Consider the following 13,194-nt stretch of genomic DNA (forward strand, 5'->3'; position numbering starts at 1 on the left):
ATCAGCAAGTTGTCAGAAATCATGCACCTACTGCTAAAGTCATTTGAAAATTTCTCTGCTCCTAACCACAAACTACTACTACGAAGAAATCCAAGATGAACAGATTGCCAGGTGGCATCTTGTCTCTGTCATTCTCCATCCTGTTTGACTTATACATGAGCTGTAATCAGGCTTAAAAATGCTGACATGCCTGCCCAGGCCAACAAGATTCAGATTGCTATATTAAAGACCATAGCGGATGCATACTGATTTTTTTTCCTGTTTCAGTTTTGTTTTTAAAAGGGGAGGAAGTTTATAGGAAAATACAAACTTATGAACACGACTGAGAAAAGCAACAGGAAGAATAAAGGAAAAGGTTCCTCTCTCCCCCAGAGCTTGCCAACCCTTATTTATAGCTCTTTCTATTTCTGGATAGGTTTTGTTTTTTAAAGAAGAACAAAGTAATTGCTTCACCAAAACAATTGGATTTAATTGGTGTGTACATTATGTATATGTAAATCACCTCTGCTGTTAGGTATTAATGAATGGCTCATAATGTAATTCTTTTTTTTTTTTATAATTTTTTTATTTTTCAATATACTACACAACACTACAATAACACTACACAAGACTATCACAAGGAAAGGAAAAGGATGAAGAGAAAGGGAAGGGGCAGGGAAAAGGAGACATAAAGGGAAGGATAAACTACATTCAACACTACACTTCAATGTTTTCCCTTCATACTGCCATAATAGAAAAAAATAGCTCAATAAAATGATGATGGGGTGGTTAATCATACAGATTACACATTTCAAATTCTAATTAAACTTTCCTCCCCCTTCTGGGTCCCGGACGCAATTCTCTCTGTGCAACCGCAGCTGCGGTGCTCTCCTCCTCCCCCCCCCCCTCAGGCTTCTCCTTTTCTTCGTTCTTGGTACACTGGAATTCCGGGTTTTTATCCTCAAAATCCTTTAGTTGATCTTCTGATAGTATCTTATAGGCTTGATCTTTATGTCTAAACCATATTCCTTCCGGAAGTAACCATTTATACTTTATTCCATGGTCCCTCAGAAGAGCTGCGAACTTTTTGTACTTAAAACGTCTTTTCCGGACTAGAAATGGAACGTCCTTTAAAATCTTGACTTTAAGACCCATAAAGTCCAAATCCGCATTGTATGAGTTATATAGGATAGTGTCCCGAATCTTTTTAAATGAAAAGTCAATAATGATCTCGCGAGGCAACTGTCGCTTTGTTGCATATTTTGAAGAAGCCCGACGGACCTCCAAAATGGCGCTTTTAACCTCTTCTTTAGTTGTCCTCGCGGGTGTCGCCAGTAGTTCCGAGACCAAATCCCACAGATCCTCATTTTCCTCCTCTTTCACATTTTGGAGACGCAAAGTTGTCTGCATTCGTTCCACCTGTAGCCCGATCAGCTGGTTCTCCACCAACTTCAGCTCTTTTTTCGTAGCCTTCACAAGTGACGCACTTTCCAGAGCAGACTTCTCTGCCCCCCCCCGCTACTTCCTTAATGGTTTTCACTTCGCTTTCAATTGAGCCCACCCTTTGATCAGTTTCGTTCAGCTTGTCAACAAAGGGTTTTATGGCTTCCACCACCGCCCTGCGCACCAACTCTTCGAGCGACTCTCCCTTCTGTAAGGTAGCCGAGATTGACTTACCGAGAGCGGGACTTTGCTTCTTTGCTGCCATTTGGGGGGGGGGGGCGCCAGCCAGATCCTGGAACTCACCGAAGGGGAAGAGCGAGTCTTCTTCAGATCAACCTCTCCTTCACAAACGCTTGTAGAACAGAAGGGATTCGTTTGTTTACAGGCTTCCGCCTGTTTCTTTTATTTGCCCGGCGGCACTCAAGGCGCCGCGCACGTCTGCCGGCCTCCATAGGGACAAACGGGCAATTCCCCCCCCGCATTGATTCCGGGAGGTTCTTCCCGCAGCGTCCCGGACCCTGCCTCCCTAACTGGGAGTCCTGGGGGCTAATCCTTGCAGATCAGCCGCCCGGTCAGGGTGCCCGGTCGTTTCCTCCCGGACCTGCCGAGAGGAGCGTCCGGCATGGCTGAGAAAGCGAAACCGAATGCTCATAATGTAATTCTTTATGCCAATTCCCAAAGCAGCACATGGGAAAAAAGTAATTGTTTTTAGTGAAAATCCTTCCCCCTGCCCCGTCTTCAATCATATCTCCTCCTACTCTGTCAGTTCCACAAAACAAGATAGAACTTTTTCCTAAATTACTTTGTATTTGAGAATAGAATTGAAAGGATTACCAATGTGGCTTCAGCCATGAATTTATTCTTCTTTTGGGGAAAAAAAATCATAATAACAACAACCAACAAGATTAAAATGCCCATATTCCAAGCTCAACCTCCAACTGCAAATTGGAACACAATCTAGGGAATCAGCCAACTCTGACAAAGCAGCTGACATTACACGTTTCATTACATGAGTTTAACAGGAAAGTAGGCTGCATTGCTACTGCTATGAATACAAGCCCAAACTGAGTTTTCACTCCTTTCCTAACAGCTTCAATGCACAGGTCATCCATGCAATGCAAGAAACAAATCATGATTAGACATGAGCACAAACAGAAAAAACAAACAAACAAGCTGTTTGTTGGTTGTTGGGGGCTTTCCGGGCTGTATTGCCGTGGTCTTGGCATTGTAGTTCCTGACGTTTCGCCAGCAGCTGTGGCTGGCATCTTCAGAGGTGTAGCACTAAAAGACAGAGATCTCTCAGTGTCACAGTGTGGAAAAGATGTAGGTCATTTGTATCTACTCAGGAGGGGTGGGGTTGAGCTGAGTCATTCTGTAAGAGTTTCCCAGGGTGTGGAATGCTAATGGCGGGAGGCTTCACTGTATCCTGAGGAGGTTCTTTTGCATATGGATTGGTGCTTGATGTGCTAATCTTCTCTGCAGGGCTATTGTCGGGGATAGAATGTTTTGTTAGCCTGGTGTTTTTCAGAACTGGAAACCATGCTCTGTTCATTCTTAAGGTTTCTTCTTTCCTGTTGAAGTTTTGCTTATGCTTGTGAATTTCAATGGCTTCCCTGTGCAGTCTGACAAAGTAGTTGGAAGTGTTGTCCAGTATTTTGGTGTCCTGGAATAAGATACTGTGCCCTGTTTGAGTTAGGCTATGTTCAGCCACTGCTGATTTTTCAGGTTGTCCAAGTCTGCAGTGTCTTTCATGTTCTTTTATTCTTGTCTGGATGCTACGCTTTGTGGTCCCGATGTAAACTTGTCCACAGCTGCAGGGTATACGGTATACTCCTGCAGAGGTGAGGGGGTCTCTACTGTCTTTTGCTGATCGTAGCATCTGTTGTATTTTTCGGGTGGGTCCCCCTTGCTGACTGTCAGCTGATAGTTTAAAGGGACCTGCTGCTTGCAAATGGCAGGGCCTTTCAAATGGCCCACCCCCAGCCCCCCGAACCCCAGCCCCTCACCCCCTTCCCAAGCCCCAGCCTCCCACTTACCTTCCCTCTGATCCAGGGGTGGTAGAGGCCTCCTTTGCTGCCCTGCAGGCCAAAAACACCCTTTCCACCCCTCAAATAGCAGCTGCGGCTGCCATTTGAGGGGCAGGAGGGCCCTTTTCCTCCTCCTCCAAAAACGGCCTTTCCTCCCCTCAGCTGCCATTTGAGGGGCAGAAAGGGCATTTTTGGTCTTCCCCTCTGCTGCACAGGCATGCAGGGCAGTGAAGGAGGCCTCCACCACCCCTGGATCAGAGGGAAGGTAAGTGGGTGGCTGGGGCTGGGACTGGGAATGGGGCTGGGGGGTGGAGGTTGGAGCTGGGAGGTGAGGGTGATGGTGGACGCTGGGGTTTGGGGAGTTTAGAGGGCCCTGCTGCTTGCAAGCGGCAGGTCCCTTTAAACTATCAGCTAGCAGGGGGCACGGGGATTCCCCCTCTGCCAGCTGATAGTTTAAAGGGTCCTGCCCCTTGCAAGTGTCAGGAAAGGGCCCTTTAAGTGATTAAATGCTCCTTTCCCTGCCTGAAAGGGGCATTTCAACCCCACAAACCAGAAACTGTTTCATAACTGTGCCAGTTCTGTGCCAGTTCATGGTTTGTGGAAGCCCCACGAACCCCAAACCCCATGGTTCGAGTTTTTTTCTGGTTCGTGCCCATGTATAATCATGATCAGTGCTGAGCTGAAAAATATTTCTCGTCAATATTTATTCCTTTTGTGAAAAATGGCCCCTGCTTCACACAACTTCAGCATCTCTCCTCCATGCCTCTCATACCTGAGTGTTCCCCTTTGGTAATCCCTTCTCAGTATCCTTTTAAATTATTTTCCAGTCCTGATTAACTACTGTTCTGATGCATTTTTAGTTTAACTTTCGGGTTTTTTTGTTCAACATAGTGAGGTTATGGTACTCTCAATCACATGCCATCATATTGCAAAATTTGATTAGTTACGTGACAGTCTCATTGTTTCTAGGAGGCCACATTTTGAAATGGCACAGAAACAACAGCTGATCAGGGCTTTGAAAATTACTGAACTAGGTGGTGTGGAGACTTGCCTTCAGCTGGCAAATCTCCAACATTTGAGCCCGGTTCATAGAAAAATCTCCTTGGAAGATACATTATTTCGCAATTTGCTTTATTCATTTATTAGCCAATTTTCAACTACTACAAGAGCATCATATTACTGCACTTTTGTAGCTCCAGGTAGAATACATAGCTCTTAGACAGTCAAGAAGGTCACACCCTGCTGTTTTATTTTGGACAATGATAGAAGTCAAAAACCTGACTGCAGTCTTCCCAGATTGCAGAGATGTGAAGGTAGGGGAATCCCCCCTGCCTTAAATGGGTCTGCTCCAATTATGTGAAAAGAGACAGGGTTGTGCCATCAAGCTTGGCTTGACTCTAGGAACTTAGGGCCAAGCTACACATGACGAATGACACTTGAATGGCAAGTGTATTTCTCCCTGTTCACTTGCCCTCCACTCAATCCACTTGCTAGGCAAGTGTCTTTCGTCATGTGTAGCTTGGCCCTAGGTCAGTGCAATTCTACATGTGTTCAATTAGGCTTACATCCAGATAAGAATGTATAGGATTCCTGACTAACTCAGTTACAAGGGTAGATTAAGACTGCATTTTCCACTAAAGGAAGGTGATGTGTAATAATTTCCAGTTTCCTCTTCCCTCTACAGAACCCCAATTTCTACTCATGCCATTCCTGAGGGTCTACTTTCCCCAGGAGCAGTGTTTCAGTGAGATCAATGAGATGTTGTTGGAGGGAGGAGGGAGGAAAGTTGTTTCACTGACATAAATGTCTTCCATTAGAGAAAAATGTAGTCTGGATCCAACCCACAGTATGATCCTAAGCAGAGACGCATCCTTCTAAGTCCTTTGAATCCAAGTACTTAGATGTGTATAAGTCTGCTTAGATTTGCAATAGTCTTAAACAAAACATTGCCTCTCAGTGTCTGTGCATGGGTGCTTTCAGAGAATGTCATAGGTGACTAGGGCCTCAAGATGAATGAAGGTGCCATCTCCCAAAACTATAACTGATCTCCTGACTACAGAGATCAGTTTCCCTGGAGCAAATGGCTGCTCTTGAGGGTAGACTGTATGGCATTATACCCCACCAAAGTCCCTCCCCTCCACAAACCCTGTCCTCTCCAAATCTCCAGCAATTTCTCACCCCAGAATTGGCAACCCTATCCCCATTGTTTCTATCCTCCCTTTGAAAAAAGCACATGAAAATTAGAGAAAGCATAAAATGAATTCTGTTAATATATTTAGCCACTTCCAGGTTAAGGGTACCTTGCTATATTGCCTATAAATTCCTGTGGCCATCACTACTACATTGTGAAACTTCATCCATTTGTCTGGCATCAAGTTTCCTAAGTTTTAGGAATCAGGTGAAAATGGTTCTTTTCCCCAGACCTTTCATTAGTTTTGCTATTGATTTGCTGGGTTATCTCCTCTAATTTGTTTTTGACTGATCTGATTTTGATTAATTTACTTGCCCAATCCATTTACAGTGGCTGATCCTCACCGGTTCTCTTGTAGTTAAAACTGGGTTCTGTGATTTTCTTTTTGATTTGTGAAAAAGCTCTAAATAGCTGTTTTCAGGGATTTTTTTTAAAGCCGCTGTGTTTTTGATTTTAATTGTAGGTGGTTATTTATTGTTTTATCTTTGTATAGAAGCTTCCTTAAAAGTACAGAAGTACTGAGGGCAGGGCATAGCTATCGTAAATAAATACGCAGCTAAGTAAATACTGTGTTGTTGTAAGGATGGTTGAGATCATGCATGGGAGGAGCTCTGATGATTATTTTCAGTCATTTTCATTAGGTGGCAGGACTTGTTTCAATGACATAGATGTAATGATAAATAAATGCTTGGATAATTTGTATAGTACGATGATACAGTGTCCATCAATCTGTCCACTGATGCTTCCCTGCAGAAATTGTTCACATGAATTATGAGCTACTTCAGAATTTATGTACTTTCAACCCCATTACAAATCTCCCCAATGATTCAGCTACTGTTTTCCTTTGATATTAATATACCCATTTCATTGTTTGATCAATACAGAGCGGAGGCTAAAATAAAGCTAGCCAAGAGTTTTAAGGTTCATTCTCCACACTGATGACAGTGAAGGGTTCATACTGGCTGTATCTATATTTTATACGTGTATATGTGGGGGTCATTATTTACAATCGTGACGTTTCTTTGCAAGAAAACGGAAATAACTCAGACCAATAAATATATCTGAGGGAACATGCCGCTGGACTGTCTTGAAGGTAAATGTCCCAAAGTTTGTATGTGAAGAGGAAGGAAATGGTCCATCAGACTACAGTTAATATAGGGGTCAAGAGTCAGGGTGGTGCTAAATGCTAGAGAACTTGTGAACTTACTTTCAGTGGGCTGGCATGTAGTAAAAATATTTTACAAAATATAACCCTTCTTTGTTATCTGGACTGTGCAACTTTCAGTGCCTATTCATATTCTCAGAATGTGACTGAACTGCTAGTTCTGGGGAAATTAAGGCTTGCAGGAATAAAGTGCAATATAAGATTTTGTGAAACAGAAAATTCAAAAATAATTTAAAGACAAAGTACATTCATGTTATAATTTTGGATTTGGGTATGCATATATGGCTTTATATTGTCCCAGCTTAACCCTGACATAAAGATGATAGGATTCTAACACCCCCCCCCCAAAAAAAGCAAAAGCTTTGAGTGCCAAGACATGGCAATGAAAATAAGAACTAGTGATGCATAGACCTCTACATTTTCTATTTTTTAAGGGTTTGTGTATGTTCAAGAACTCCCAATTCTTTCACATTATTTTTCTTTTTTTAAAAAATGGTGTAGGACTGTTTTGCCAAATTTTTGGCAACTATTTTATGCTGTTTTAAGGTTGTGATTTTTTTTGCATTTAGGATTTCCCCAAATGAATGTAATGCCTCCTGATATATAAATTGCAGTTCAGGAGGCAGGGTGTGTTAGCATTAAAGAATCATTCTGAGTCATCAACATAACAAAGGATTGCCCCCCCAGTCGGAATAAATAGACAGACACCGTGCTGGATCTAAGGGCCACTTTATTAACTTAATACAACTATAAACAAGCCAAACAGCGGCAAGGACCTAAAGCGGTACAGATCAAGCCACGGGGTCCCTTAGACCACCGCCTTGACCTGTCTGGGCGAGCCCCGAAGCCCCGGGTGGGATCCATCCGATGGATGGAGCGGACCCGGCCGGCCAGGCAATTTGGTCACCCCCCCCTTTAAGCTCCTAAACACCTCAGCCGTATAGCAGTGAGGGAAGGACTTGCAGGCTGGGGTTCCCGAAGGCAGCCTGCCTCTGGATCTGGCAGCCGTCAAAGCAGTACCAGCCTCTAGGCAGGCCCCTCTTCCCATCAATAGAGAAGCGCCAAGGGTGCTCACCGGCCCGCACCCTACTCCAACTCAAACCAGCCAGGCAAAACTAACAGGCCTCACCCTAGCCAATCACCTCTACCCCAAAATTGGTGCAAGGTAGGCGAAAAACCCCCTTCATCCAAAGCCAATACAGACAAAGGTGGAAAAAATTCCTACCTGGCTCAGAATACTGCAGCCGGCTAATCCCACACCAAAACAGGGAGAGGAGGGTGGGCCGAGCGACAAACCCAACTGAGGCTGGGAAGGGCAGAGCAGCCGCAAACGGCTCCTGCTCCGCCCTTCCAGCCACTCCATATATGGAGGTGGGGGAGGTGCTGTCTCCCATCCTCCGGAGCGGCAATCAACGGCCCCTGGCTAAGCTGCTTGCAGCGTGCCAGGAAAGGGCCGCATTGCCCCCCCAGTCGGAATAAATAGACAGACACCGTGCTGGATCTAAGGGCCACTTTATTAACTTAATACAACTATAAACAAGCCAAACAGCGGCAAGGACCTAAAGCGGTACAGATCAAGCCACGGGGTCCCTTAGACCACCGCCTTGACCTGTCTGGGCGAGCCCCGAAGCCCCGGGTGGGATCCATCCGATGGATGGAGCGGACCCGGCCGGCCAGGCAATTTGGTCACCCCCCCCTTTAAGCTCCTAAACACCTCAGCCGTATAGCAGTGAGGGAAGGACTTGCAGGCTGGGGTTCCCGAAGGCAGCCTGCCTCTGGATCTGGCAGCCGTCAAAGCAGTACCAGCCTCTAGGCAGGCCCCTCTTCCCATCAATAGAGAAGCGCCAAGGGTGCTCACCGGCCCGCACCCTACTCCAACTCAAACCAGCCAACGCCCAGGCCAAGCCTCTGCTTAGGCCCTGGCGCCCCACTGATAGCCCAAGGCCAACTCAAGCCCTTGCCGCAAATCAGTTAGAAAAATCACATTGCCCGCTTGGGACAAATGCACCCCATCACCTCTGTAGAGGTCGGGGAACTCGGCCCTGATCCGAGGGTGGGGCAAATATACGCCCAACCCTTCCCCCAAACCCTTTTGGATGGCTCTATTGGCTTTCATCCTCGCCCGCTCAATGGCAGTGCGATCCTCTGCCTCCCTCCAAACCCGCCGAGGAATCATTGCTGACCACATAATCAGCACCCCCGGCCACCGAGAGACAATGAGGCGCATGTCAGACAGCGCCTGAGAAGACAAAGCCTTGCCTTGTAAAAGGCCCAAATCGTTGGCACCCAAATGAACTACTAGTATGTGAGGTGGATCACCACTCCCCATACCAAATAACACTGGCAACAAGCCAGACCACCGGAGGCCCCGTCGGCCCCGCCACTCAATTTCGGCCCGCTCACTCAGCCCAAGCTGAGACCCAACAGGCGTCCTTCGCGCTTGGTGAGCCGCCCAAAAAACGTAGCTGTGCCCACATATCAGGATACGCTGCCGTCCCCTGCGAAACACACCTAGGAAACAAAAACAATCAAAACTCTTAGAACTTGGACAAGGGACGCACATAAGAACGATAGGCATTAGACCGCCACCTGCCAACCCTCTGAATAACTTGACCAGAGTACCCCATGGCCGCAGCCGTTGACGCAGCCCCGATTCTAAAAGAGTGGGTACCAAAACTCTCCCCTTGCAGGCCCAACCTGGCCAAGGCCTTTTTTGTCACCGCCCAGAACTGGTAGCGGGTCAATGGGGAACCATCCTGGTGCTGAAAAAGGCAACCATGCCCATCCCCCCGCACCCGCCAATATTTCCTCAAGGCCCTAACCGGACACAACTCAAGGTCAGTGCAAGAACCCAACCGCACACTTACCCCTCTTTGCTTCTGGTCCGTTTTGGACCTACGAATAGTCAAAGATACGACGTCTCCAACGAACTGAAGATCACCTGCCATAAGGGCACGACCAGACCGATCCCTGGCGGACGCCGCTACAAGCTCACTCACCCTCAATGCCCCGAAAAAGGCAGTTAAAGCAGCTGCATGAAAGAGCCGCACCTCATATCCTGAGGCACAAATAGCTTTCCAAGCAACCCGTAATCCCTTCAACACAGAGGGTGAGATGGGAACGCGGGGATCCGCGCGAGCCCCACTCTCCCTGGACCAACCCTCGAGCATCTTTCGCACCCGGAAATCGCCCGTGGCCTCAGACAATCCCCGAGCCTTACTAACAAAAGCTAAGGCTGCAAGCTGCCCCCGAATGGACTTAACCGCCAACCCACGGCCCTTCTGTCTAACACAAAACCGAATAACATGCTCCACGGGGACGGGCCATATACAACCAATACCAGCTTCACGTCGAAACTCTTCCAACTGGCCTACCGCTCTCCAATACGCTCTTCGTGTACTAGGCGCGATGGCGAGCTGGATGGCCCGGCAGGCTTCGGCTTCCCAAGCCGCCATAGGTCTGCGGGCATCACAGCCGGCTGCGGGTCGGCTGCTGGTGCAAGCTGCCAGAAACGCTCCATCTGTTGGCGAGACAAAGCGTCTGCCACTCCGTTGTTACTTCCAGGAACGTGTCTAGCTTTAAACAAAATATTGCACCGAAGACACTGCAAGGTAAAGGACCTAACCAACCTCATGACCCTAGGGGACCTGGAGGTCAAGGAGTTAACCACGTAAACCACTGCCTGATTGTCGCACCAAAAGTGGACATAGTGGTTGGCTAACTCGTCACCCCACAGGTGTACAGCCACCAGAATGGGAAAGAACTCCAAAAAAGTAAGGTCCCTCACTAAATCAGATGCCAACCAATCAGGCGGCCACTGCTCGGCACACCAGTGCCTCCGAAAATAAACGCCAAAGCCAGTAGACCCTGAGGCGTCTGACGTAACCTGCAACTCGGCTTCAAGCAATAACTCCTCTCGCCAAAGTGTCACACCATTAAACCCTTCAACAAATTCAGACCAAACATCCAGATCATCGCGCATGCCACTCGTCACCCTCAAGCGGTGATGGGGTGCACGCAAAGGGGCCATAGCGTCGCATAGCCGACGTAAAAAGGCCCTACCAGGAGCAATGGCCTTACAGGCAAAATTGAGATGCCCCACCAGCTGCTGTAACTCAATCAAGGAAGCCTTGCGCTTAACCTTAAACTCCTGCAGACGAGCTCGAAGATCGTCCACCTTATTCAACGGCAATCTCATGGATTGCTGGACCGTGTCTAACTCGATCCCCAAAAAGGTGAGCACAGTGGAAGGCCCCTCGGTCTTCTCATGAGCCAAAGGGACCCCCAGCTCCTCAGCCAATCTAAGAAAAGTGTCCAGCAACCTGGCACACTCAGATGACCCCGCCCGCCCAACAAAAAGGAAGTCATCTAAATAATGGGCGGAGTCACGACTACCTGCACGCCTCCTCAATTCCCACTCCAAAAAGGAGCTGAAACGCTCAAAGGCCGCGCAGGAAATAGAACAGCCCATCGGTAAGGCACGGTCCATGTAATATTTGCCTTCAAAGGCAAAACCTAAAAGTTCAAAATCTCCGGGGTGGACAGGGAGAAGACGAAATGCCGACTTGATATCACATTTCGCCATCTCCGCACCCACTCCACACCCGCGTACCACCTTGACTGCTTGGTCAAAAGAGGTATACCTAACAGAACACAAGTGTTCTGGAATAGCGTCATTAACCGAATCCCCCTTAGGGTAGGAAAGGTGGTGAATAAGGCGGAATTCGCCCTCCGCCTTCTTTGGCACCACCCCTAACGGGGACACCCTGAAGTTGGGAGTTGGTGGAGCCACAAATGGACCAAGAACCCTCCCTTCAGCACATTCCTTCTCAATCTTCCGCCTAACCACGTCCTCCATACCCTGAACCGAACGTAGATTATCAGCCATAAACGGTGCCCTAGGTCCCTGAACTGGGATCCTAAACCCAACATGAAAACCTTCAAACAAATAAACAGCATCATCTCTTTTAGGGTAAGCTCGCAGCAGACGCTCAAGGACCCTCAGCCTTACCGGGCTGGGGCCCTTTTCCAGGGGGCTGTTGCCTCCCTGAACCACTTCCGCCAGGCCTTTTACCACTCCATCCCTGTCGCGCCTTGCCACAGGCATTGTAGGAGTGTGGACCCGCACAAGAGGGACACTCGTGTTTGTAACGGCAGGGCTTTCTAAGACAAGTGCCCTTATACGCAAATTCCCAGCAGAGCAGCCGGGGTTGAACCTGCTGCCCCGCTCCTACGCGGGCACCGGTTGATTGGGAACTGCGATGAACCACATGGCCGCTATCCGACCGGTCTCCTAAATTTGGCTTAGCCGGAGACATCACCTGCAACCAGAGCTGCTGGTGAATGCGATCCCACGGCAAGCTCGGATGCATGGCTGCCCGCATCCGGAACTCCTCATCATACTGCATCCATGCAGCCCCTGAGAAGCCCGTGTAGCCCTTTAAAATAATATCTAAATACTGAAAGAGGGACGCAGCCCGAGCGGGCTGGGCCCTAGCAATCACGCCAGCATATACTAGGAAGCCTGGAAGCCAATTGTTCCACGTCTTCTCCACCTTCCTCCTCTTAAGCCTCTCCTTATCCCTTTCATCCATGTCATCTTTATCCTTCTTTTCCAATTCACGAAAAAGAAGGGAAAAGATGTCAACATACTCTCCCCGCAGTATCTTGTCCCGTGTGGACTGTGTCAAATGGTCCCCTAGGGGCAAGGCCGTGTCCCCAAACGGCATTGCGTTAAAAGGAACCTGTCCGTAGGCCAAGGGAGTAGAAGGATAAAAACCCCAATGCGTGGCAGGATACCCAGGCCAACCCATTGCGCCCAAATATGCTGCCATACTGGCATTCCCCCATGAGGGGGGGGTCACCGCCTGCTGAGGATGAACAGACAACTGTGCAGGGGAAGGCTCTGGGTGAGCTCCAGCCGCACCTGCAGCGGCCCCTTGTGCCCAAGGCCCCCAAGGCCAATGATATCCGTAGTGTGGTGCAGCATCCTTACCAGGAACATCCACCGGGTCAACAGCCACAGCCACCGGAGGCGGGTCGTCCTGCCAATCACGCTCCAGATCCACCACCGGCTCCTGGGATTCTGTAACAGCAGTCTCGCGTCCACCGCTGCCACCAGCCATCGAGGATCCAGCAGCCCCTTCTAAGGCAGACAAACGACGTAAGATGCTACGATTGACTGCATCCCTGGAAGCACTACGAAGTGGCCTAGTAGCAGAAGTCGCATGCTGTACTGAACCACCGCCCCCTCTAGCTTGCTCCAAAGCCTCTAAACGTTTCAAAATATCCAACTGACCCCCACCCACATCCTCGTCGTCTGAAGAGGATACCTGGGGGGGTGGCCGCTTACTAGGAGCCTTCTTAGCAGGCTGTTTCCCTTTGGATAA

The 13,194-nt window shown here is 48.4% G+C and overlaps 1 protein-coding gene across 1 annotated transcript; it reads right to left on the bottom strand.

The window, feature by feature from the left end:
• Positions 1 to 8,525: 8,525 nt before the first annotated feature.
• Positions 8,526 to 12,943, bottom strand: LOC129325215 (uncharacterized). Its single transcript, XM_054972823.1, has 2 exons — positions 12,801 to 12,943; positions 8,526 to 9,316 (listed from the first exon to the last, which is right to left on the bottom strand). Exons 1-2 carry the CDS (start codon positions 12,928 to 12,930, stop codon positions 8,718 to 8,720), a joined length of 729 nt encoding a protein of 242 aa, XP_054828798.1. The 5' UTR covers positions 12,931 to 12,943; the 3' UTR covers positions 8,526 to 8,717.
• Positions 12,944 to 13,194: the final 251 nt, after the last annotated feature.

This window comes from Eublepharis macularius, chromosome 2, assembly GCF_028583425.1.
Source record: "Eublepharis macularius isolate TG4126 chromosome 2, MPM_Emac_v1.0, whole genome shotgun sequence".
In the NCBI taxonomy this organism is placed as follows: domain Eukaryota; kingdom Metazoa; phylum Chordata; class Lepidosauria; order Squamata; family Eublepharidae; genus Eublepharis; species Eublepharis macularius.